The sequence below is a fragment of the Petromyzon marinus genome, chromosome 19 (genome assembly GCF_048934315.1).
Source record: "Petromyzon marinus isolate PM22_M1 ecotype Great Lakes invasive population chromosome 19, UKy_Petmar_22M1.pri1.0, whole genome shotgun sequence".
Lineage (NCBI taxonomy): Eukaryota > Metazoa > Chordata > Hyperoartia > Petromyzontiformes > Petromyzontidae > Petromyzon > Petromyzon marinus.
In genome coordinates, this window is record NC_133685.1 from 15519073 (window position 1) to 15544896 (window position 25824).

The 25824-nt window shown below is 43.2% G+C and overlaps 2 protein-coding genes across 8 annotated transcripts in view; both read right to left on the reverse strand.

The window, feature by feature from the left end:
- Positions 1 to 597: 597 nt before the first annotated feature.
- Positions 598 to 17271, reverse strand: JMJD4 (jumonji domain containing 4). Of its 2 annotated transcripts, XM_032957013.2 has the most exons (6): positions 15995 to 17262; positions 14637 to 14805; positions 8696 to 8821; positions 5607 to 5934; positions 4869 to 5015; positions 598 to 3660 (listed from the first exon to the last, which is right to left on the reverse strand). In XM_032957013.2, exons 1-6 carry the CDS (start codon positions 16236 to 16238, stop codon positions 3274 to 3276), a joined length of 1401 nt encoding a protein of 466 aa, XP_032812904.1. In that variant the 5' UTR covers positions 16239 to 17262; the 3' UTR covers positions 598 to 3273. The 2 variants fall into 2 exon arrangements, with proteins under 2 accessions (XP_032812904.1, XP_032812905.1); XM_032957014.2 differs by lacking the exon at positions 8696 to 8821 and having other exon boundaries at positions 15995 to 17271.
- A 369-nt stretch (positions 17272 to 17640) lies between these two features.
- LOC116943708 (coagulation factor X-like) overlaps positions 17641 to 25824 on the reverse strand; it is a 43906-nt gene continuing 35722 nt past the window's right edge. For all 6 annotated transcript variants that reach the window (XM_076068189.1, XM_076068188.1, XM_076068187.1 and 3 more), the window contains one exon: positions 17641 to 18153. In XM_076068189.1, coding sequence (XP_075924304.1) covers positions 17803 to 18153 — 351 coding nt within the window. In that variant the 3' untranslated portion in view covers positions 17641 to 17802. The remainder of the gene's footprint in view (positions 18154 to 25824) is intronic.

A 25824-nucleotide genomic window follows, 5' to 3' on the forward strand; every position in this document is an offset into this window, starting at 1 on the left:
CTTTTATTAGCTTATGGGATCGAAAGAGTACCAACGCACATTGACAGTGCTCACGTGATTTGACCCAAATACCAATCGTGAGCGCTTTGTCCGATGGATTGTTTGGTTGAAAAGCAATTTTCTGAGCTTGTTATTTTTGTGTACCTCCACACAAATGTGGACGTCCATATCGGATTATGTACACGTCAATCTGGCACCTTGGAGTGAGAATATGGATGTTCATATTGTTATATTTTTATCAGTGTAAATCTGCTTAGACATTCAATCAGAAACGGAAGACAGTGAAGAAAATGGAATACATTAAAAAAAAGTGTGCAAAGCAGCACGGAGAGTATCTCGCTTGGAATGACATGAAGAGAAAGACCACGGGGAGTAAAGAACACACAAGTTAGAGACCTCACATGGCCATTCGGTGGGCTTTGGTAGGACACGCTCGATGTCGGCCTTCATCCAGTCGTGGATTGACCAAGGCAAATTATTTTTTAAGTTTTCTTCTATATTTAAATATTTTCCCACAAAGTAAACACTGCTCTTTTGAGGTAAAAGTGACGTGGGCTTGCAGAATTGCGTAATTTGTTAAAAACAGATGACACAAGCCGCGTTTTCAAAGTTTATTTTATCGAGACGGTGTCATCCATTTTTTACCAGGAGATTTGATCGTTATTACGCTTGCTTACCCAGGAAAGACTCGCAGGTTCCCTAGATTATTTCCCAAGAGGATCCTGCTAAGCTTTCACTGTAAAATGGCAATGTTACTGTTGTGTCATCATAATCGAGTAAGTTGCAGGTAATTTTCCAGCATTGGGATGTTTGGTCATACCAGTTACGTTATATATATTTTTTGGCTATGGGAAGAAACAGAACCTGGAGGAAACCCATGCAGCGCAGGGGAAACAAACAACTCCACACAATAAGTATGCAAGTAGGGAGTCAACCCAGGCCCTTCTTGCTGTGAGGCACAAGTTGTTAGCACTGTCACCCTGCCGCCCAAAGCTGCGTGTAAATTGTGTTCCCGTGCTGGGGCAACCGTACACCTCAAGTAAAATTTTATTATATTCTACAATAGAGTAATGTTTGATACTGTAAACATTGTATTCATTTTAATGCCGTTTCCTACATCAGTCCGGCACCAATTACGGATTGCTTTTTACAAAGGAAATATAAGCAGGCACGGTTCATGTACTAGGGGCGTTGCGGCGAGCCCCACCAAGCAACTGGAGATAATCTTTTTTTTTAGAAAATACTTAAAAGTAAATAAAATTATTCTTTCAACGTGAATTGCCTAATGAAACTAACATTTTAAGTTGTTCATATTAGACACCGCTGCAACACAGTCTGATTTGTGCCTCGGGGAGGTCTCGGGGTGGCTGTGAAGGCATCCGAGAGATATCCCTTCATTCATTGCGATTAGCTTAGCATTTTAGCCACGCCGTTTCAGACCCATTCAGGGCGATGAAAAATGCGCCCATGGCTTTAATGACCATGTTACAATGCTAAGTTGCACTGTGCAAATACGCTCTATAGAGGCTTTTTGTAGTGTCAAAGGGGTTGTGTAGTGTCGACTTGAGGGTCATGGGACAGCATTTGAGTGCTGTTTTGTTTCGTTTATAAATGCCTACCGTTGGTAGATAAGACAGTTATACCGGTAGGAACGAAGTTGTAACCTGAGTGTACCAGCCTGCAATAGATTAATGCGTCCGTCCGTCCCCTTTCATAAGTGAAATCTCGTGCTGTTGGGTGTCACAATACTTCAATGAAGTCAAATTTCGTGCTGTTGGGTGTCAAATCAGCAATAGACATCGCAGAGACTTGATATGTCTTATTGCACCCAACATTTGGAAGTCACATTATCTCATTTGCGAACTTCGCTTTTGGGGATGTGCCAAATTCACACACAGCCCACAGCCGAAGCCTCTTCATGCCATTGTATCTTAAAATGTATTTCAATTAAAATGTATTTCAATTTAAAAAATTACGTCTATAGCAAACGCAATTCAATTGATGTCAAAAGTAAGTGCAATTCAATTCAGTGCATTTTAGTGAATAAAATAGGATAAAATGGACGACTCCATTGTTCATTTCATTCCAAAAGGCATACGAAGTACATACTACCAGAAATAGCTCACGATTTGGCTATTCAATTCTTATTGACTGAACTTTTGTTTCTTTTCCTGGTGACAAATAAATCTACATGGAACTGAGCCAAATATTCTTCGAGTAAATAGACAGCTTTGGTACATTTTCAGCTAATAACATTGAATAAAATGGACGGCCCCTTGAACATTTAGTGAATAAAATTGGATAAAATGGACGACCACTTTGTGCATTTTATTGCAAAAGGCAGAGGAAATATCCCGTGTTGTATATTTTACAAATTGATTTTTTCTGTATACTTAGTTCCTTTCACAACAATGTGCTCACACTTGTGGATTCGGCACTTTGAGTTTTTCTCGGTACAAGACATGAACACCATGAGCAATGACTTCGAAGACATCGACGGATTTTTGGATGCCACCGTTGAAAAGCTGCTTGCTGAAACAGAGGCCGCATTTGTTGCTGGAACCCTTTACAAAATCGGAGACAAAATCGCAGATGCCATCGACCCAAAGCCAATCCCAGCAGGCGCCGCAACTGCGCCAACGCCATCCAACATGCAATAATGAACTATCGAAGACTCTCGAAGCCTTGTCTCTCAGTTTTGTCATGACATATTCAACACAAATTTACAGGTATAAGGCCATAAGCCGGTCATGTTTCGATTTCGAGCAGAAACGCTAATAATCCGGAGTCTAAAGCCCCATACTACCGTATACCGGGAAACAAATCCTCATTTTTTAAAATGCAATTGTTGTCATTTTTCGGCCCAGCCCTTAACGAGTTTATGATACATTGCTCCAAAATGAGCAGATTTCAGTCAATAAGGATTTCACCATTCCATTCCTCTACAGAGGTTAATTTGTCCGAAGAACCCTCAACGATTTTGAGAGCAAAAAGTTGGGAAGATGCTCTCAATTTGCACAATTTTACATAACAATGTCATAAAATTGCGCAAAATTCCAATGTTCCTACCAGCCCACCCTGCAAGGACCTGTTATCACTTTCACAGGAAGGCCATTAACATGACAAAGTTTTTATTAATTAGAACACCATATTTTCAGGTCACTAACAACAGCCCCACCTAGTGGAAATGTCACGAACCGCCACTGAATATAACACGGATACCATATTACAAGCGTCCAAGTGTAGGCGATTTGATGAATCACATCAGTCTTTTCAGTGAGCTCCCTCTTCCGCCGTGGGCATCCTTCCCATGTTGCCTATAACGTGCTCGATGTCCATTTGCAACTGCTCAGGTCGCTTGGGCAGGGAGTCGACAGGAAGAAGCCCAAAGTCCGAGTCACCCTGCAGGGCGACAAGGACCTCCTGCACCCTCATCAGGTCAAAAGCCGCGTGCCAATTCCCTAGTCGAGTGAGCTCGCCGTGCTCGCCAGCCTCACCCACGCGAGAGTGGTCCGGGCCCGTGGAGCTGCTTTTGGCAGCACAGCGAGGGCCTGGGATGTCCATTCTCTCGTGCAGGAACTCCATCCTCCTCTCTGCAATCAGCTTCATGAACGAGTAGAACTCCACGTAGTTGATGCCTGTGCAGGCCTTCATAATGCACTGCAAGATCAACGTAAGAAGCGTAACTTCCAAAACCCATCCACCCTTGTCTTCAACCACCACACTGCAGGTCACTACGCTTCTCTTTCTGCTTCTTTACTCACAAATTGTGCCACTTTGCAATTCCCTCCCATCGTGTCTTTTGCTAAGATATTATAATAACCTTCTTAGTTCAAGAAACGTGTTCACATTTATCAAATACAACTTTTATAGTTGTTTTAGTTATTGTTTTATATTTTTATTATTTTATTGTTTCCCTTCTACGTGACTTCACCGAAAGAACCAAGAATATTTTATAGTGCTGTTTGTGGCTAGTCACTTCGACGTTGTGGGTCTGTGCTGAGCAATGTGAAAAAAAGTACAAGATAGGTATTGGTGATTGTGGGATGTGTCTTAGGATACAATCGATTAATGTCCATGTATGTGCAAAAGATCGGAGAATCAGGATGACAGCTCACATAAAACCAAAGAAAAGGTAAAAGTAAAACTTCTAATTTGTATTCTTTTTAATAAAACACAAGGGAAGAAGTTCCCAACATAGGGAGTATGAGGTAGAACATGTGCGATGAATGTACGATCAGGATGAGATAGAATGTTTTCAATAAATATTTATGTCACACTTACAGGAAAACATTACAGGCACACGTGTAGACACTTATGAACAGCAGTGTGGCGCAGTGATAAACACACACATCACAGCAGGAAGGGCCCTAGTTCGATTCCAAATTCGGCCACCTTTCTGTGCAGAGTTTGTGTTTTCTCCCCCTGCTCTGCATGCATTCCCTCCGGGTCCGGTTTCTTCCCATACCAACAAAAATACAATATAAATGGTATTGGCCAAGCATCCCAATGCTGAAATATTACCTGTAAATTACTCAATTAAGATTACCTTTCCTGCTAAAACTTAGCAGAACTCACCTGAAAAAGATTCCTGAGACTCAGTGAAGCTTTTACTGGGTAACAAGTGAAATCATGTGGGCAAAATATAAAATGTGTCTGAAAACCAATAAGAAACGATATATGTGCGGAAATACAAAAAACGGGAACACAATTTTACATACCACAACACGTGCCGTGTATTGCTCAAGTGACGCGCAAAACCCTGAGCACACGCATGTGCAGACTCTAACAAAGTGTTGTGTAATTATGTTGCCTACACAATGCGGTGTGGGAGAAAGCCCTGCACACGGATATCACACATCGTTCACCTGGCACTGCTCTGCCCAGTTGCTCATTCCCGAACGGCAGTGGCCGATTTCTTTCTGCACGGCCCGCAACTCGCTCTGAAGGAAGCTCCACACGAGGTCGATGTTACAGCCGTTGAGCCAGTTGTGGTTAATGGAGATGGTGTCCTCCTGCCGTGCTCGCGTGTTATGCGGGTCAGACGGCCAGCCAGCCGAAACGAACGCACGTACACGCACGTGTGTAAGCAACGGCCGGTATTGCCTACAAAGGTTCTTGCATCTAACATCACACAAAGATGCACAGCACTGCATATACAAATAACTCTCAGTCTTATCCAGACCCATCAGCTCAAAATAATTGAATGTTTGGCCATGTTGTCATTTATAGCCACTGTCTCAAAGAGTTGAGGATATGTAGCCATCCCCACAGGCAACAATAAAACCAAGACACAACTAAATACTGGATTCATCATCATATAGTCCAGTCATCAATGTTGGGTCCTAATTATGAAATTGGTCTACAGATGTTTCTGCTTCACTGCTGCCTCTTGGCTTGGACACATTTTCTGAACTCTTTATGCCGGTGGTTATAAATGACAAAATGGCCCCACATTCAGTTATTTTGAACTGGTGGTCTGGATAAGGCTGACTGTAATACAATACGGCAGCGATGGGTTGTTTTGTTATTTACGGATTTCAAGGATAAAGGTTCTGTTTGCTAAAATTTGAAACTTCTTCATGGGTGACCGTGCAACTGCTTACCAGGTTGTGGACCTGATGGTGCCAACCACTCGGGATGAAGATGATTTCTCCTGCCTCCTGGATCACCTCCATGGGCTTTTGGCCACGTTGCCTTAGCTGCGCTGCTCCCGATGCGCTTCTCGCCCCTCCTGCGGTGTCCCATGGCGCCGGCTTCTTGGCCGGGGCATCCTGCGGCCATGGATCAGGTGCGGTGACGTCATAGGGCAGGTTGCCGAGGTGGTCGCGAAGCGCTTCCTCCTGGCCCGGTGGGTAGAGCAGCCAGAGTTTGCGTCCGCACACGTTGGCCGACCAGCTGTAGGAGCGGAACACGTCCGCGTGGAACGGAGTCCTGCACGGCGCACACCACCGGTCCGCCACTTCTTATTCAGAAACATATCGCGAGCTCCACTCACGTCCGTCCCACAAGCCGTATCTGGAAAAACGGCCGAGGCCATCTTCACCAGCTCAGGATTCGACGCAAATGAACATCAGAAAGAACTCTGCGCTCGCATCAACATCCACAATAAATGTCTAATTTGGGATAGATTTGTGCGCATTGGTGTGCATTGCATATATAACCTTATCCAGACCACCAGTTCCAAAGAACTGAATGTAGCCATTTTTCATTTAGACCACCTACTCAAAGAGTTGAGAAAATCTGGCCCATCCCATCAGGCAGCCTGCATTAATATTTGTTGTGATGTGATGGCTTTTGTCACTATTTCAGATTTTAACTATCTAAAAACGGACCCGACTACTGAGCCACTTGGTATCGTCCTTCCCTGAAAAAATGTAGTACAGGGCTCAATTGATTCACATGACCTGTGGTGCCACACCAGCTTCAAGAGTAAAATATCAAAGGAAGCCTGGAATTTGAATGCAGTGTACCATCGACCACGGTGCGAACTGTATAGCGCATTGCGAGCCGTAGGGCGCATTGCAAAATTGCTATTCACTCAGCCGTACATGAAACAAACACACTTTTTATACTTCAGTATGAACAGCATCGCTTCACATATCACATGCACTCTAATTATAATTCACAACTACTGACTCTTGGATAAAATATTTAATAATTAATATTTACATTCATATGGTGCTACTTAAAAGCCTCATCAGCTCCAAGATCCTTACATCACATCTCAAATGTTGAAGGGCACCCTCAGTGGAAGGTATCCGTGTTACAATTCAAAAAAATATTATTTTGCCAGTAGGGGGCGATGATCACTATGTGCAATCCTAATTGGATAATCGGCAGTGTAACTTTAGATTTTGGCAAATTTGTACCACGATTCCGGCACACAATAGCCCACTTTTGCGAATTTCAGGGGATCTTTAACGTTTAATGAAGATGTGTATTATACATTTACAGTGAGGGAAAAAAGTATTTGATCCCCTGCTGATTTTTTACGTTTGCCCACTGACAAAGAAATGATCAGTCTATAATTTTAATGGTAGGTTTATTTGAACAGTGAGAGACAGACTAACAACAAAATCCAGAAAAACGCATGTTAAAAATGTTATACATTGATTTGCATTTTAATGAGGGAAATAAGCATTTGACCCCTCTGCAAAACATGACTTGGTGGCAAAACCCTTGTTGGCAATCACAGAGGTCAGCCGTTTCTTGTAGTTGGTCACCAGGTTTGCACACATCTCAGGAGGGATTTTGTCCCACTCCTCTTTGCAGATCTTCTCCAAGTCATTCAGGTTTCCAGGCTGACGTTTGGAAACTCGAACCTTCAGCTCCCTCCACAAATTTTCTATGGGATTAAGGTCTGGAGACTGGCTAGGCCACTCCAGGACCTTAATGTGCTTCTTCATGAGCCACTCCTTTGTTGCCTTGGCCGTGTGTTTTGGGTCATTGTCATGCTGGAATACCCACCCACGACCCATTTTCAATGCCCTGGCTGAGGGAAGGAGGTTCTCACCCAAGATTTGACGGTACATGGCCCCGTCCATCGTCCCTTTGATGCGGTGAAGTTGTCCTGTCCCCTTAGCAGAAAAACACCCCCAAAGCATAATGTTTCCACCTCCATGTTTGACGGTGGGGATGGTGTTCTTGGGGTCATAGGCAGCATTCCTCCTCCTCCAAACATGGCGAGTTGAGTTGATGCCAAAGAGCTCCATTTTGGTCTCATCTGACCACAACACTTTCACCCAGTTGTCCTCTGAATCATTCAGATGTTCATTGGCAAACTTCAGACGGGCATGTATATGTGCTTTCTTGAGCAGGGGGACCTTGCGGGTGCTACAAGATTTCAGTCCTTCACGGCGTAGTGTGTTACCAATTGTTTTCTTGGTGACTATGGTCCCAGCTGCCTTTCAGATCATTGACAAGATCCTCCCCCGTGTAGTTCTGGGCTGATTCCTCACCGTTCTCATGATCATTGCATCTCCACGAGGTGAGATCTTGCATGGAGCCCCAGGCTGAGGGAGATTGACAGTTCTTTTGTGTTTCTTCCATTTGCGAATCATCGCACCAACTGTTGTCACCTTCTCACCAAGCTGCTTGGCAATGGTCTTGTAGCCCATTCCAGCCTTGTGTAGGTCTACAATCTTGTCCCTAACATCCTCGGAGAGCTCTTTGGTCTTGGCCATGGTGGAGAGTTTGGAATCTGATTGATTGCTTGTGGACAGGTGCCTTTTATACAGGTAACAAGCTGAGATTAGGAGCACTCCCTTTAAGAATGTGCTCCTAATCTCAGTTCGTTACCTGTATAAAAGACACCTGGGAGCCAGATATCTTTCAGATTGAGAGGGGGTCAAATACTTATTTCCCTCATTCAAATGCAAATCAATTTATAACATTTCTGACATGCGTTTTTCTGGATTTTGTTGTTGTTATTCTGTCTCTCACTGTTCAAATAAACCTACCATTAAAATTATAGACTGATCATTTCTTTGTCAGTGGGCAAACGTACAAAATCAGCAGGAGATCAAATACTTTTTTCCCTCACTGTAATACACCGGTGGTATTAACCAGGGCGGCCAGCTATATTTTAACCCGAACCTCTGCAACAAGCGGCAAACACGCTGCCACTGGGCCACATCATCATCAAATGTATACCGTGATCAAGCTCACTTCACGTGAATGTGTCATGACGAACCAGGAGCCGCGTGGTCCCATGTAGACAAAGCGGTAATCGTCTGAATGCACAGCGTCCCAGTATTCATTGAGCCAGTCCGAGGAGAAGCATTCCGGTGTGGAGTAGGCGTCATAGTCTGGGAACTCTCTGAGCACAAACAATACACGTACGACCATTCCAGCTTCTATACAAATAGAAATTCTATGTTTTCCATCAAAGTTCTCTATGTTGAATGTATATCACAGGTCAAGCTCTTCCGAGTTTGTTATGAATATATTTACCTTTGCGCTAGACACCAACAGTCACTGTTCCCCTTACTCCCACCTTCATACTGGGGCCAACTTTGATCAACTTTAGTTTATCAGAGACCTTCATTAAGAGTCTGCAAATGTTAATGTATTCTCTGCTGTTGTATACACGATAATAATAGCACAATGTAGCTTAACTATCCAGTGTGGAACACTTCTCCTATTCAGGCAGTTTAGTATTCCACATTCCTTGAGCTCTGAGTTTTGGCCCAACAAATGGGTTCAACTGCAATTGTAACGATGCAACTATAGAGTGATTAGTGACTTACAGTCTAAATGTGTGTGCACCGTCCATTATCAGCTCTCTATAAAGAGACACCGTTCCAAGTTAAATTTTCAGTTCCTTGCCGTGTTTTACTTATGCATGCCATCATATTCTCACACTTTCAACCACTACGAGTGCCACTAGGGCCACATGCCTGCCCCTGGAAACTTCATGGTGAAGTAAAAGCACTGCAGTAATGAGGTCTCGGGGGCCCTGCTGAACTACATCCACACACATGAAGGTGAGCTACAAGCAATAATTTTTCCTTGCATTATTAATCATTCACCAGTACAATCTCATTTTGATTTTCCCTGAGCATGGATAGAATTGCTTCAAATTACATTGTGAATTTAGATAGGTCCAAAACAAGTGCCAAGCCTTTGAGACCAAGATTGTAGTAATGGTTGACTGAGTGGGTGAGTGGGTGATTTTGCTGATTGAGTGGGGATTGGGTTTGTGGACGATAGGATTGTCACCTTTTCCGCAGACAGAACCTGAACACATCAAAACCGTGCAGTAAACTGTAATACAGTTCAATATAATACTGGTATCAAATCTCAGGTCAAAACTATTTATTTCGGGGATAGGCCACAATGATTTAGCCAAATGTTGTCGTTAAAACCCTCTACCACCTGACATAGCCAAACTAATTCAATTGTCACGTGTACAAAATTAATGCACAAATTATTTCAGCCGAGTTGAACAATTTAACCTTATGACGGAACCCCGGGGTTCCATAAGCCCCCGGCTCTCGCATAAACTGTGTTGCGATGTCATTGCGATGTCATTTTATCTATTCCTCTTGACGAGCTCTACACGATGCGCTAATCAAAGTTTCAAAGTTTTGTGTCTTCTGCGCATTCGTCCTTGCTGTGCTTGAATGACATGACAACAGAAAGACCCGCGCCAGGTGGGTCACGGAATTTATGTGTATGGTGGGACGGAGTCGCCAAAAATAAATAAATTAATTACGATTTGACTTCCGTTTATTCTGGACCCCAGGGTCCTGCCATAAGGTTAAATTTCAAAAAACTATTTAGCAATGAGGTATCACATTTCGTTTCAAACTATGTCAAACAACTTTAGGACAAGATCCAGGAAGTCAGAATAATCAGTCAGCTACCCTGGCTTCTTTAATAGGTTTAATCCCACAGGAACAACCATCAGATTTAAACTACATATTGGCCATTACAATTATATTAGAATTTTCATTCTCATTAAGTTGGGTCAATGAGTCACATCATGTTTTTGTTCATTATTAAATCGAATAAAAATGATAACTGAATTTGTAATATCTTCTTTGTTCTTTCAGTAAGGTCACGTAGAAGGGAAATAATAAAATAATAATAAAACATAATAAAATAAAATTCTCACAACGTTTTGGCCACAACACAAGTAGCCTTCCTCAGGTGAAGAAACAGAACTGTCGGAAAGACAGCGCTCCAATGAACACTGCTAAGCTTGGCAGCGTATTTTAAGCTGGGTGGGAGGAGCAGAGCACCTTGACAAAGGAGTTTACATATCAACAGAAGAATTTAGCATTGAAGTAGCTGTGTTAATGTGATAGTTTAGCAGGATGTTCAAGTGAGAAATTAGCATGTAACTGGGAGATTAGCATGACGTTAGTGTGAGGGATTAGCATGTAACTGGTCACGGAAGTAGCTATGTTAAAGTCAGAGCTTACATATCAACAGAGGCATTTAGTATATTGATGCTAAATAACTGCAACTACCAAACTATCATATAATAAACCGATGTGAAAGAACTAAATATAAACTACATCAATATAATCAATGTACTCAATATATTCTCCATTAAGCTGAGCTATTAACATAAAGTAACTGGGTATACACTACACTATATAATGAATACCATATAGTAAACTAATAAAAAACTAAAATATAAACTACATCAATATTATCAATAAACTCAATATACTCTCCAATTAGCTGAGCTACTAACAACAAGTCATTATACATTACAATTCTATGTCGAAAAAAGTGGCGGTTTCTTTTTTCCTCAACGTTAGCACCATGGAATGCGACGAGCTTTGTTCAGATGGACGAGTCCATCTATGCTTGGAACGGAAGAGGAGGGGGGAGAGAGATAAACAGCCACGATGCGCTGCTCTGTCCTGTGTTGCGTTACAACTATGCTATAAACTAGACTAATATACATTACAATATTATACCTTGCAATCTAAACTACTCTAACATTATGCATTATATTGATATGCCTCCAATTAAACTTTTTTCTATATTACACGACTATACACCATAATATACACTGCCATAGACAAACCCCACCATTGAATTATACAATGCGTTACTATACACTACCCTATACTTTAGACTATAAAAATATTAGACTTGTAATATTACACTGAGGAATTATTCTACCAACCCTACTGTATAACACACTGCTGTATATTCACTATACAATTATGATACTATATATTGCCTTATGAATTATGTTAAACATTACACTGTTATACTATTTATAATTATACAATATGCTATAAACGATACCATTGACCGTCGTGTGAAAGGTACTAAGAGGCAGTGCCAGCGAATGGACTGCGGTCTGAAAGTCACCGTAAAATACAATCAATCAAGAACCGAAATTGTTTATCACGCCTTTCCAATGATTACTAAGCCAGAATCCATCTTCTCGGTTAAAATTGTCTCTGTGTTTGTATATGTGGATAGCCTCATGAACGAATCTCTCATGGTAACCGCATGGCTTGCAGAGAACCTCCGTCTTGGAGAAGTCAATGTCATGTGAGCCCACTAATAATAACAGTGATCTGCCACGGCTGAGCTGTTCGTCCTACCGTGTTTCAAGTCTGCTTTATGTTCACGGATGCGGTCCTAGACATGCCGTTTGGTTTCTCCAATGTAACTGCTACCAGACAGGCAACTTAGTTTGTAGACGCCCGGGTACTGTATGTCTGGAACATCTTTTACAGACGGGACCAGATCACAGATTTTATGTAATGTGTTGAATCAGACCTGGATCGTGTTTATTCAGGATTTTGGAAATCTTTTTTGTGACCCTCGCAATGTAGGGTAAGGTGATGGTTTTGAATGGCTCCTCAAGAGGATCCTTCTTCATGGTTGGAGTGATGGCTTTGTGGATTGTGTAATCGGAGTAACCATTAGCCTTGAGAGCTTGGTGTACGTGCTTGAGTTCACTGGCAATGTGTTCCTGGTCGGAGATGCATTGGGCTCGATGGTAGAGTCTTGATGAGGGAATTTTTCTGGGATGGATGGTGGTGGGAATCCGGTTTTAAGTATGCATCCGTATGGGTAACTTTCCTGTAGACAGAGTGGCTCATTGAACCATCAGGTATCCTTTTAATTAGGACATCCAAAAAGGGTAGCTTGCCATCTCTTTCGACTTCCATGGTAAATCTGATGGCTGGGTGTATGGAAGTGATGTGGTCGAGGAATTGGTCTAGAGCAGGCCGGCCATGTGGCCAGATGACAAAAGTGTCATCCACGTACCTCTTCCATAAGGTCAGGCGTAGAGTGACAGTCCGGATGGCGTCAGTCTCAAATTTCTCCATGAAAACGTTGGCTACAACCGGAGATAGGGGAGAGCCCATTGGGGTGCCCTCAGTTTGTTTGTAGAAAGTTCCATTCCAGGTGAAGTATGTGTTGGTTAAGCAGTGTCTCACCAGGGGGGTACATCAGTATGCAGTCCTTGATGAACCACGTCTTCAGTGATTGCGATGGTATCAGGTACAGGAACTTTGGTGAATAAGGAAACCACATCAAAACTGACAAGCAGGTCATCTGGGGACAGGGAAATACCTTTGATTGTCGATACCAGGTGAGTAAAGTTTAGTACCGCAGAGGTGGTTTTTCCAGTAAAAGGCCGCAGGATTTCAGACAAAAACGACCCAGTTTGTAGGTGGGGGAGTTGATAGTAGAAACAATGGGACGAAGAGGTGTATCTACTTTACGTATCTTTGGAAGGCCATATAATCTTGGTGGCCTGGTCGCAGAAGGTTTCAACGAGAACTGTTTGGTTTGATCAATTAATGCGGTTGAATCAGAAATGATTTTGTTGGTTTTAGTGACGAGGCTGTTGGTGGGGTCTCTTCTTATTTTTGTATAGCTGCCATCGTTGAGTAGTTCCTGAATTTTGTTGTTATATTCTATTTTGTCCATGATGACAGTAGCATTGCCCTTGTCGGCTGAGAGGATGACAATGTCATCCCTCTTTTTTAATTGAGATCATTCAAAATGCTCATCTTTGCTGATGTTGCTAGCTGGCATCTTAGCGTTTTTTAGGGTTGCAGCGATTTCAGATCTTGCTACGTCTGCAGCAATGTGACCCAGGCCCTTGGGAGCCACGTCGACATGGGCAATGATATCATTAACTGGAATGTGTCTAGGTGTGACTGCAAAGTTCAGCCCTTTAGCTAAAACGGATTTCAGACTATCAGAAATAGAGCTGTTACTGCGATTAATTACGACTTTGTTAACGTCTAGATTTTTGGTGTGTTGGTCCGATTTCTTGTTGGAGAGGCGGTTGAATTTGGAAATCAAGTTATCCTTACATTTGGTCGACATAGTGGCAGCTGAAGAGGCAGTCATATTGTCTACATGTCCCAATCCGATGTGGACATTGTTGCCGTCAATGATAAGTGTGATTTGTAGAGTGTCTTGTCTAATTGATCTAGTTCGGTGCGTATAAGTCTGATTTTCTCTGAGATAAGAGCTAAGCTAGTTCTGGAAATAATTTGTTTCGCATTAGAAGACATTACAGCAGCATCTCTTCAGAAAGGTCAGAGACTCGATCAGCTGAGCCTCCTTATCCCGGAGTTTGTTGAAGGATCTCAAAGTTATGTGGAAACCCTCCCCGTAGAGGCGGTTAAATTTTGATTTAAAGCTTTCGTGACTGCAGGGATTCAAATTCTACGTGACTTTCCCAAAAGAACCAAGAATATGAATCCCTCAGACTAACATCATGCTAATCTCCCAGTTACATGCTAATTTCTGACTTTAACATCCTGCTAATCTATCACATTAACACAGCTACTTCAATGCTAAATTCTTCTGTTGATATGTAAACTTCTTTGTCAAGGCGCTCTGCTCCTCCCACCCAGCTTAAAATACGCTGCCAAGCTTAGCAGTGTTCATTGGAGCGCTGTCTTTCCGACCGTTGTTTCTTCACCTGAGGAAGGCTACTTGTGTTGTGGCCGAAACGTCGTGAGAATTTTATTTTATTGCTTTATTTTTATTATTTTATTATTTCCCTTCTACGTGACTTTACCGAAAGAACCAAGAAGATGAATCCCTGCAGTCATGAAAGCTTTAAAACGAAATTGAATTTGTAATAGTTAACGTCTAGTTTAAATCAGATTGATGCTGGGTCTCACTTGCACATGTGCCAGTCTTTCAGGTATAAGCAGGGGCGTGGGGAAGAGCTGTGGTCTTGGCTCATGGTCTCCTGCCAGTAGGAGAGGAACTCCCGCATGGGCATCTGCTTCTTTGGGTTGGAGTTGTACTCTCGCTCCGCGCAGTCTGCAACTGGAACCACAGCATCACCTAAAGGGTCCAGAGCCAAACGTTTTGGGATTAACAATAATTATTGTTTTTGAATCGCACTATTTACACCAGGGTTTATTCTTATTTATTGTAGATTTAGTGAGAAACACATAACACTGACACACAGGGTTGAAATCTTACATGATGGGTTTGCACCCACTTTAATTTCAAGTTAAAAGGTGCAAATTTGCTGAAAATAATTTTCGTTGCAGGATCCATTGTGTGGCAGGGCAAGTTAGGTTTGTGGTGCACAGCCGGTACACTGCTGCTGGGGTATTTTTGGAATGAGGGCAGAGAGCCGGCAGCCTCTACCACCCGCCTTCTCAACCCAACTCGGTGGAGCATGCGCCGTTGAGTACAAAGGCAAACACATAGAGACATAGATCCACCGTATAGCCTTAGAGCAGTGTTCTTCATTGCAAGGCCCGTAGGCCACTGGCGGCTACTGGCGACCCCTGGTGGCCCCTGAAGTGCGGCCCCTGACATTACACAACTGTGAAAAGAACCCCCCCTCATAATCATCGTGCTGCTCTCAAACCTCCAATGGTTTCAAATGTGTGACGGGCCCCTCACACTGTTTTATCAGCGAAAGTGGCCCCCTCTGAAAATTAGTGAAGAACACTGCCTTAGACTAGGCGGAAGTGATGTTAGCCAGCAGCTATGAAGGCCGGCACGGGTGGAGAGCGCCACGCCCGGCCGCCTTTGTCTCTCTAGTGGAGATGTTTGAATGCCGCACCAGGAACTCATTTTAGGCTGAGTCAACCTATGAGGAGGCTCGTAGGCTCAGATAATCGTCACCGGTGTTGGCCGTGAGCGGTAATCGAACTAGGCTGGCTACACTACCGCACGGTGTCGCTGTGCAGCACCGTACAGTGACACTGTAAGAGAATCTAACACAAGACCGCAAGCAAATATTGGTACAAATCCATTCCTGCTACCCAAACACAAATTCCTTGACAGTCAGGTGGCAAACCTTTGGTGACACACAAAGACCCCCCCCCTGCCCGTGTAGCCTGCACAGACTGCTGGGGCAAGCGCTGTTAGTAGCAAGTTGCAGCTATGAAGGCCGGAACGAAGGGGGTGGGGTGGCCAGCACCACGCCCGGCCGCCTTTGTCTCCCCAGTGGCGATGGTTATACTTACACTATCGCTCACACCGTGACATACAACACCCTCCCCACGCTCCGTACCAAAGTCTCTGTGCAGGGCGCCCAGGTCGGGCTCCCCGCGCGGGGTCACCCAGCGCGCGCGGCTGCCCCACGCGGCGCTGTGCGGCGCGGGCAACAGGCGCGGGCAGTTGGGCAGCAGCGCGGCGCGCCACAGCTCCGCGTAGCCGGGGGTCCCGTCGGGCAGCACGGGGGGGACGCCGCCTCGGGGCGAGCCGAAACGCGGAGACAGGAGGCCGAGGCTCTCCTCGAGCAGAGCGCGGTCCATTGTGGATGCGGGGCCCCACCATTGCCCTCATAGCGGCGCGGCGAAGCCTCCAGGCCTCATCCCTCGCTCGAACCCCACCGCCCCGCGATCTACGACTCTACCCCCAACCCTGCAACCTCGTCTTGAATTCGAGACCGAACTATCCGTAGCGCCAAACGCCGTCTTCCACGGAGCCCGGATCTCCGAGCCTGCGACTCAAGGCGCCCGGCTGGGAGGCCTTGCTCGGCCCTCTCGTCGATGAGGAGGCGGCAACTGCTCTCCCACAGTCCCGGTTTTTTATGATCAGCGTGATAATATTTACAGTTACATTATACCAACACAGCACTGTTGGATACTGCATTTATACATCTAGGCTCTCTCCTGCTCCTCCGCCGCGACAGCTGTGCGATGCTTCCTCTGCCCCTGAGGACGCTCCAAGTAGGGGTTTGTTGCCCAGAGGAGAGGGCGACCCGAGTCCTACCCCTCAAAGTTTCTTGAAGGCTCAATTGGTGAGGGAGAGAAAAAAAAATCGCCTGCGTTTTTGTTGTTGCTTCAAATGGTATCCCACTAATTGAAACATAACCCTGAAGGAGCCGAGTATTGTGGAGGATGAACGCGGTGGTTCGAGATGCCCTTTCTGGTGGTGCGAACATGCCAGATTTTTTTTATAAGGTAAATAATCTAAACAAATTAAGCACGGGCTCGTAAAACATTGTTTCATAAAACATATGTATTAACATATCTTTTTTAACTATTGAGAACCAAAAGGTTAAGAACCAATGTTCTAGGTTATTATACCACACCTGAGCTTGGTCTTTAAATGCAAACCTATTTTTCAACCCCAGCCACTACTCACCTACAGTTTATTTTGGTGGAAATTCCACGTACGGTGGGGAGTGAATTAGTGGTTATGGTACTCATTTGATCAATCCCAGAGTCAAACCCCCAACTAGAATTTTAACTAATAAAATTGGTGCACTGAAATGCAGTCGACTAAAATAATTGGTGAACAAGGTCAGTGGTTCATGTCCTATTAGGTTAGCCGCATATGTTTTGATTTTATGGGCGCAACGATGGCGAGATATGAACTACCTTTGCTGGTATGCAGGTCGTTGGTTCGATCCTGACCCTGACGCCTGTATATTTGGAGTTTGCATGTTCTCCCCGTGATTGGGTGGATTTTTCTCCGTGTCCTCCGGTTTTTCCATCCACATTTAGAAACATGCGTTTGAGTATTTGGCTGCCATACAGTTCCACTTCGCTGAGTTATCATTTTCATCCAGGTCGCTTATGAAAAAGAGCTTTTCAGCTGTCACAAGCTGAACTTATTTAGTGATTTGCAACATGTGCAAAAGAACAATTAAAAAAGTTATTTTTCCCTTTGAAAACACACTGTCACATTGATGGAACTCAGTCGTAAACATTAGTGCTCTGCTTTTATTATTCACGGTAATTACATTCCATTAAATTACAAAGATTATATAACACTTCTGCTCACGTGTTAAGCCAGGGGGTTGCGTGCTTTTATTCATGGTAATTGAAATCCATTAAATTACAGAGATTATATAACACTTCTGCTCGCGTGTTAAGCCAGGGGGTGGCGTGTGAATCGAATGCCTCGAGTGGGGATCTCGAGTTTGTAGACGCTAGCCCGTTGCATAACTTGGTGCATCCACAGAAGGTAGCGGGAGACCCGCGTGTAGACGCCATATTTGCCTTTGCGGGCGCAACCTTCGCCCCAGCTTATGATCCCTGTTGCAAACCACGTGTCCTTGAAGAGGGTGACATGTGGTCCACCACTGTCGTGCTGGCACGCGTCCTTGGTGCCGTCGGAATAACCGGCACAGAACATGTTTTTCGTCACCAAGCTACTGCTGGACTCTTTGCATCGCAGCGTATCGACGAAGGGGACCTCCGCTATCTGCAACACCGTTGCCTGTGCACAAGCAATACCACGACCCACACGGCAATGTTAATGAATGCTCTATACTATATTAGCATCGAGACTGAGATCATCACTTATTAACACCTAACTCTGGATGTACGCAACCCTCTGCTGACACCACCAATTATAACTAAACGCACAGTTACAGGAAGATAAGTGCATGGCAATTCGCATCGTAACGATTTCTCATATTTTTTAAACCCTCTCTTTGTTGGGTCTGTTTCTGGCGCTTGTTGACTTTAGAGGAGGCACGTTATCCGTGATGGTAGGAGGACTCCATGGGAGCAAACCAAATTCACAGATAGCAAAGTATTCCATTATCTGTGGAAAAACAACACTTATCCACAACCTTATATCCACGGTAAACATGACAATCACCATTGTCAATATTATCACCTTCGTATTTCTGTATCACCTATCACTGAGTAACAAAAAACAATGTAGTTCCTGGGTAATAAGTGTTATTTCCTTATTGCTTATGGCTTAAAAGTACAGAAAATGGCTATTATTCCCCACAAACTTTGCTTTTGTGACCAGGACAGTGATATTTTGAAATTTACCTATTTTCAATGAGAAAACGTGTGCATTTGTGTCATTTCTTCACGTGAAGTCCCGGTCACAAAAGCAAAGTTTGTGGGGATTAATATCCATTTTCTATACTTTTTAGGCATAAGCAATTAAAAATAACACTACCCAGGGACAAAATTCGTGTTACATCGTGACTTATTCATCCAGTGACATCACTGTAGTCAAGCAAATCACATTCATATCATCCAACAGTATCATTATTTATTATGCTTGTTTACCCAGGAAAGCCTCAAGCGTTTTCAGAAGGGTCTTCCCAGGTTGACACAGCAGTACTGGTTAATGCTGGTTAATACCACATATGTTGTATGTAATTTTTTGCTATAGAAGGATATTGGAGAACCTGGAGGAAACCCATGTGGAACAGGGAAAGAACATACAAACTCCATACAGAAAGGAATCCGGGTTGGGAATCCAACTCAAATGCTTATTGAATCACAATTAATAATATAACTATGATAATAGGTTTTTCCCCTTTTTTCTGGCAACAAAACAGGTGTTGAGATTTTGATTTAAAGCTTTCGTGACTGCAGGGATTCATATTCTTGGTTCTTTCGGTAAATTCACGTAGAAGGGAAACAATAAAATAATAAAAATATAAAACAATAAAATTCTCACGATGTTTCGACTGCAACACAAGCAGTCATCATCAGGTGTGAAAACCACAGCAAGAAAATTTGAAATAAGTGGTGTTTTTTTTTTTACGTTAGCACCACGGTGAGCGATTAGGCAGTTATTCAGATGGACGAGTCCATCTATAGTAATAGGTTTTACCCTTTTAATTGGCACAAAAACTGACACCTTTATTCAAGGCGTCATGTTTGCAATAACCACAACACAAACAGTCAAAATGCAAACAAAAGAGACAACTCTGATAATAATATGCACTGTCCTTGAATTTGTGTGGTCCACACCCGTCTCGGGTCCACACCCGTCTCGGGTGTGGTCCACACCCGTCTCGGGTGTGGACCACAAAAATTATCAGAATTGTCTCTTTCGTTTGCATTTTGACTGCTTGTCTTGTGGTTATTGCAAACATGACCCCTTGAATAAAGGTGTCAGTTTTTGTGCCAGTTAAAAGGGTAAAACCTATTACTATATATTGTTGCTGGCAAAGGAGGTCTCATAATGAGTCCATCTATGTTCGGAAAAGAGGAGGAGGAAGACGAAAATAATGGATGTGGTCTGAAAGCCAGCATAAGCGTGAACAATCAATTAAGACCCGAAATGGTTTATCAGATCCTTCCAATGATTGCTAAGCCAGAATCCATCTTCTCGGTTGAAATTGTCTCTGTGTTTGTATATGTGGATAGCCTCATGAACGAATCTCTCATGGTAGGCAGATTGCTTGCAAAGAACCTCTGTCTTGGATAAGTCAATGTCATGTGAGCCTACTGAATTATACCAGTGATCTGCCACGGCCGAGGTGTTGGTCCTACCGTGTTTTAGGTCTGCTTTGTGTTCACGAATGCAGTCCGAGACATGTCGTTTGGTTTCTCCAATGTAACTACTACCACAAAGGCAACTTAGTTTGTAGATGCCAGGGTACTGTATGTCCAGAATCACATCTTTTACAGACGGAACCAGATCACGGATTTTATGTAATGTTTTGAATCGGACCTGGATCTTGTGTTTATTCAAGATTTTGGAGATCTTTTTTCGTGATCCCCGCAATGTTGGGTAAAGTGATGGTTTTCAAAGGCTCCTCAAGAGGGTCCTTCTTCATGGATGGAGTAATAGCTTTGCGGATTGTGTAGTCGGAGTAACCATTAGCCTTAAGAGCTTGGTGTATGTGCTTGAGTTCACTGGCTATGTGTTCCTGGTCGGATATGCATTGGGCTCTATGGTGCAGAGTATTGATGAGGGAATTCGTCTGGGATGGATGGTGGTGGGAATCCGGTTTCAGGTAAGCATCTGTATGGGTAGCTTTTTCTGTAGACAGAGTGGCTCATTGAACCATCAGGTCTCTTTTTTATTAGGACATCCAAAAAAGGTAGCTTGCCATCTTTTTCGACTTTCATGGTAAATCTGATGGCTGGGTGTATGGAATTGATGTGGTCGAGGAATTGGTCTAAAGCAGGCTTGCCATGTGGTCAAATGACAAAAGTGTCATCCACGTACCTCTTCCATAATGTTGGGCACAGAGTGGCAGTCTGGATGGCGTCAGTCTCAAATTTCTCCATGAAAATGTTGGCTACAACCGGAGATAGGGGGGTGCCCATTGGGGTGCCCTCTGTTTGTTTGTAGAAAGTTCCATTCCAAGTGAAGTATGTATTGGTTAAGCAGTGTCTCACCAGGGGGAGTACCTCAGTCTTTAGTCCTTAATGAACCATGTCTTCAATGATTGCGATGGTGTCAGGTACAGGAACTTCGGTGAATAAGGAAACTACATCAAAACTGACAAACAGGTCGTCTGGGGACAGGGAAATACCCGTGATTGTCGATACCAGGTGAGTAGAATTTTGTACTGCAGAGGTGTTTTTTCCAGTGAAAGGCCGCAGGATTTCAGACAGAAAACGAGCCAGTTTGTAGGTGGGGGAGCTGATAGTAGAGACGGTGGGACGAAGGGGTGTATCTGCTTTATGTATTTTTGGTAAGCCGCATAATCTTGGTGGCTTGGCAGCAGAAGGTTTCAACGAGAACTGCTTGGTTTGATCAATTAATGCGGTTGAATCAGAAATGATTTTGTTGGTTTGAATGACGAGGCTGTTGGTGGGATATTTTTATTTTTGTATAGCTGCCATTGTTGAGTAATTCTTGAATTTTGTTATATTCTATTTTATCCATGATGACAGTGGCATTGCCCTTGGCGGCTGAGAGGATGACAATGCCATCCCTCTTTTTTAATTTATATAATTCAAACGCTCATCCTTGCTGAGGTTGCTAGCTGGCATCTTAGCGTTTTTGAGGGTTGCAGCGATTTCAGATCTTGCTACGTCTGCAGCGATGTGATCCAGGCCCTTGAAAGCCACGTCTGCTTGGGCAATGATATCATTAACTGGTATGTGTTTAGGTGTGACTGCAAAGTTTAGCCCTTTAGCTAAAACGGATTTCAGACCATCTGAAATAGAACTGTTACTGCGATTAATTACGAATTTGTTAACGTCTAGCTTTTTTGGTGTGTGGGTCCGGTCTTTTGTTGGAGAGGAGGTTTTAATTTGGAAATCAGGTTGTCCTTACATTTGGTCGACATAGTGGCAGCTGAAGAGGCAGTCATATTGTCTACATGTTCCCAATCCGATGTGGACATTGTTGCCATCAATGATAAGTGTGATTTGTAGAGTGTCTTGTCTAACTGATCTAGTTCGGTGCGTATAAGTCTGATTTCCTCTGAGATGAGAGCTAAGCTAGTTCTGGAAAGAATTCGTTTCACATTAGAAGAAGTTACAGCAGCAGAGGTCAGTGTAAATGCGATTGGTATTACCCCAGAGTCGCGGCATCTCTTCAGAAAGGTGAGAGACTCGATCAGCTGAGCCTTCTTATCCCGGAGTTTGTTGAAGGATCTCAAAGTTATGTGGAAACCCTCCCCGTAGAGGCATTTAAATTTTAAATTAAAGCTTTCGTGACTGCAGGGATTCATATTCTTGGTTCTATTTTTCGATTTAAAGCTTTCGTGACTGCAAGGATTCATCTTCTTTGGTTCTTTCGGTAAAGTCACGTAGAATGACAATAAAATAATAAATTGATAAAATAAAATAACACAATATTCTCACGACGTTTCGGCCACAACACAAGCGGCCTTCAGGTGAAGGGACGAGACTGTCTGGAGGACAGCGCTGGAGTGAAAAAGCCACGCTCAGATCGCGACCTTTAAGCTGTGTGAGAAGAAACAAAGCGCCTTGACAAAGGAATTAGCATAGAATTTAGCATTGAAATGGCTGAGTGATTAGCTTGTGACTGGTCACAGAAATGGCTATGTTAAAGTTAAAGCATACACATCCGCAGAGGCACCCCTTGACAAAGGAATTAGCATAGAATTTAGCATTGAAATAGCTGAGTGATTAGCTTGTAACTGGTCACAGAAATAGCTATGTTAAAGTCAGAGCATACACATTAACAGAGGCATTTAGTACAAATCAAACAGGAGAATTTAGCATTGAAATAACTAGGCGAATTTAGCATTGAAATAACTGAATGATTAGCTTGTGACTGGACACAGAAATGGCTATGTTGAAGTCAAGGCCTACACATCTGAGCTATTCACAGTAACTGGGTATACACTACAATATATAATGAATACTATATAGTGAACCAATAAAAAACTAAAATATAAATTACCTCAATGTTATCAATAAACTCTATATATTCTCCAATCAGCTAAGCTACCAACAATAAGTCGTTATATATCACAATGCTACATGGCGAAAAAAATGGGTGGATTCTTACCCTCAACTTTAGCAACACGGATAGCTACAGGCCCCGTTCAGACGGACGAGTTCATCCATGGTCGGAACAGAGGAGGGGGAGAGAGACAGCTGTGAGGCGCTGTTATATTCCATGTTGTAAACCATACCATTAACCGTGGTGTGAGAGGTATTAAGAGTCAATGCCAGCGAAAGAGCTGCGGTCTGAAGGTCATCGTAAAATACGATTAATTAAGAACGGAAATGGTTTAAAACATCTTTCCAATGGTTACTAAGCTTTCTACAAGCAAACTGAGGGCACCCCAATGGGCTCCCCCCTATCTCCGGTTGTAGCCAACGTATTCATGGAAAAATTTGAAACTGACGCCATCCAGACTGCCACTCTACGCCCGACCTTATGGAAGAGGTACAAGAATGACACTTTTGTCATCTGGCCACATGGCCAGCCTGCTCTAGACCAATTCCGCGACCACATCAATTCCATACACCCAGCCATCAGATTTACCATGGAGGTCGAAAAAGATGGCAAACTACCCTTTTTGGATGTCTTCATTAATAGGAGACATGATGGTTCAATGAGCCACTCTGTCTACAGGAAAGCTACCCATACAGATGCTTACTTGAAACTGGATTCCCACCACCATCCATCCCAGAAGAACTCCCTCATCAGGACTCTATACCATAGAACCCAATGCATTTCCGACCAGGAACACATTACCAGTGAACTCAAGCATGTACACCATGCTCTCAGGGCTAATGGTTACTCCGACTACACAATCCGCAAAGCCATCACTCCAGTCATGAAGAAGGATACACTTGTGGAGCCACTCAAAACCATCACCTTACCCTACATTGCAGGGGTCACTAAAAAGATCTCCAAAATCCTGAATAAACACAAGATCCAGGTCCGATTCAACAAAGTACATTAAATCCGTGATCTAGTTCCATCTGTAAAAGATGCTGTTCCAGACATACAGTACCCAGGCATTTACAAACTAAAGTGCCTCTGTGGTAGTAGCTACATTGGAGAAACCAAACGACATATCTCGGACCGCATCCGCGAACATAAAGCAGACTTGAAACACGGTAGAACAAACTCCTCTGCCGTAGCAGATCACTGTTATAATTCATTGGGCTCACATGACATTGACTTCTCCAAGACGGAGGTTCTTTGCAAACCAACCGGCTACCATGAGAGATTCGTTCATGAGGCCATTCACATATACAAGCACAGAGACAATTTCAACCGAGAAGATGGATTCTGGCTTAGTAACCATTGGAAAGATGTTTTAAACTATTTCGGTTCTTAATTAATTGTATTTTACGATGACCTTCAGACCGCAGCTCTTTCGCTGGCATTGACTCTTAATACCTCTCACACCACGGTTAATGGTATGGTTTACAACATGGAGTATAACAGCGCCTCGCAGCTGTCTCTCTCCCCCTCCTCTGTTCCGACCATGGATGAACTCGTCCGTCTGAACGGGGCCCGTAGCTATCCGTGTTGCTAAAGTTGAGGGTAGGAATCCACCCATTTTTTTCGCCATATAGCATTGTGATATATAACGACTTATTGTTGGTAGCTTAGCTGATTGGAGAATATATAGAGTTTATTGATAACATTGAGGTTATTTATATTTTAGTTTTTTATTGGTTCACTATGTAGTATTATATATTGTAGCGTATACCCAGTTACTGTGAATAGCTCAGATGTGTAGCCCTTGACTTCAACATAGCCATTTCTGTGACCAGTCACAAGCTAATCACTCAGTTATTTCAATGCTAAATTCGCCTAGTTATTTCAATGCTAAATTCTCCTGTTTGATTTGTACTAGGTGCCTCTGTGAATGTGTATGCTCTGACTTTAACATAGCTATTTCTGTGACCAGTTACAAGCTAATCACTCAGCTATTTCAATGCTAAATTCTATGCTAATTCCTTTGTCAAGGGGTGCCTCTGCGGATGTGTATGCTTTAATTTAGCTATTTCAATGCTAAATTCTATGCTAATTCCTTTGTCAAGGGGTGCCTCTGTGGATGTGTATGCTTTAACTTTAACATAGCCATTTCTGTGACCAGTCACAAGCTAATCACTCAGCCATTTCAATGCTAAATTCTATGCTAATTCCTTTGTCAAGGCGCTTTGTTTCCTCTCACACAGCTTAAAGGTCGCGATCTGAGCGTGGCTTTTTCACTCCAGCGCTGTCCTTCAGACAGTCTCGTCCCTTCACCTGATGAAGGCCGCTTGTGTTGTGGCTGAAACGTCTTGAGAATATTGTGTTATTTAATTTATCAATTTATTATTTTATTCTCATTCTACGTGACTTTACCGAAAGAACCAAAGAAGATGAATCCTTGCAGTCACGAAAGCTTTAAATCGAAAAATAGAACCAAGAATATGAATCCCTGCAGTTACAAAAGCTTTAATTTAAAATTTAAATGCCTCTACGGGGAGGGTTTCCACATAACTTTGAGATCCTTCAACAAACTCCGGGATAAGAAGGCTCAGCTGATCGAGTCTCTCACCTTTCTGAAGAGATGCCGCGACTCTGGGGTAATACCAATCGCATTTACACTGACCTCTGCTGCTGTAACTTCTTCTAATGCGAAACGATTCTTTCCAGAACTAGCTTAGCTCTTATCTCAGAGAAAATCAGACTTATATGCACCGAACTAGATCAGTTAGACAAGACACTCTACAAATCACACTTATC

Excerpts from the sequence above, each read along its gene's own strand:
- JMJD4 (XM_032957013.2), bottom strand. The coding sequence starts at position 16,238 with ATGGACCGCGCTCTGCTCGAGGAGAGCCTCGGCCTCCTGTCTCCGCGT. Across the intron at positions 14,806-15,994 it reads CGCCCTGCACAGAGACTTTG|GTGATGCTGTGGTTCCAGTT; the intron begins GTACGGAGCGTG and ends TGGACCCTTTAG. Across the intron at positions 8,822-14,636 it reads AAAGACTGGCACATGTGCAA|AGAGTTCCCAGACTATGACG; the intron begins GTGAGACCCAGC and ends GTTTGTGCTCAG.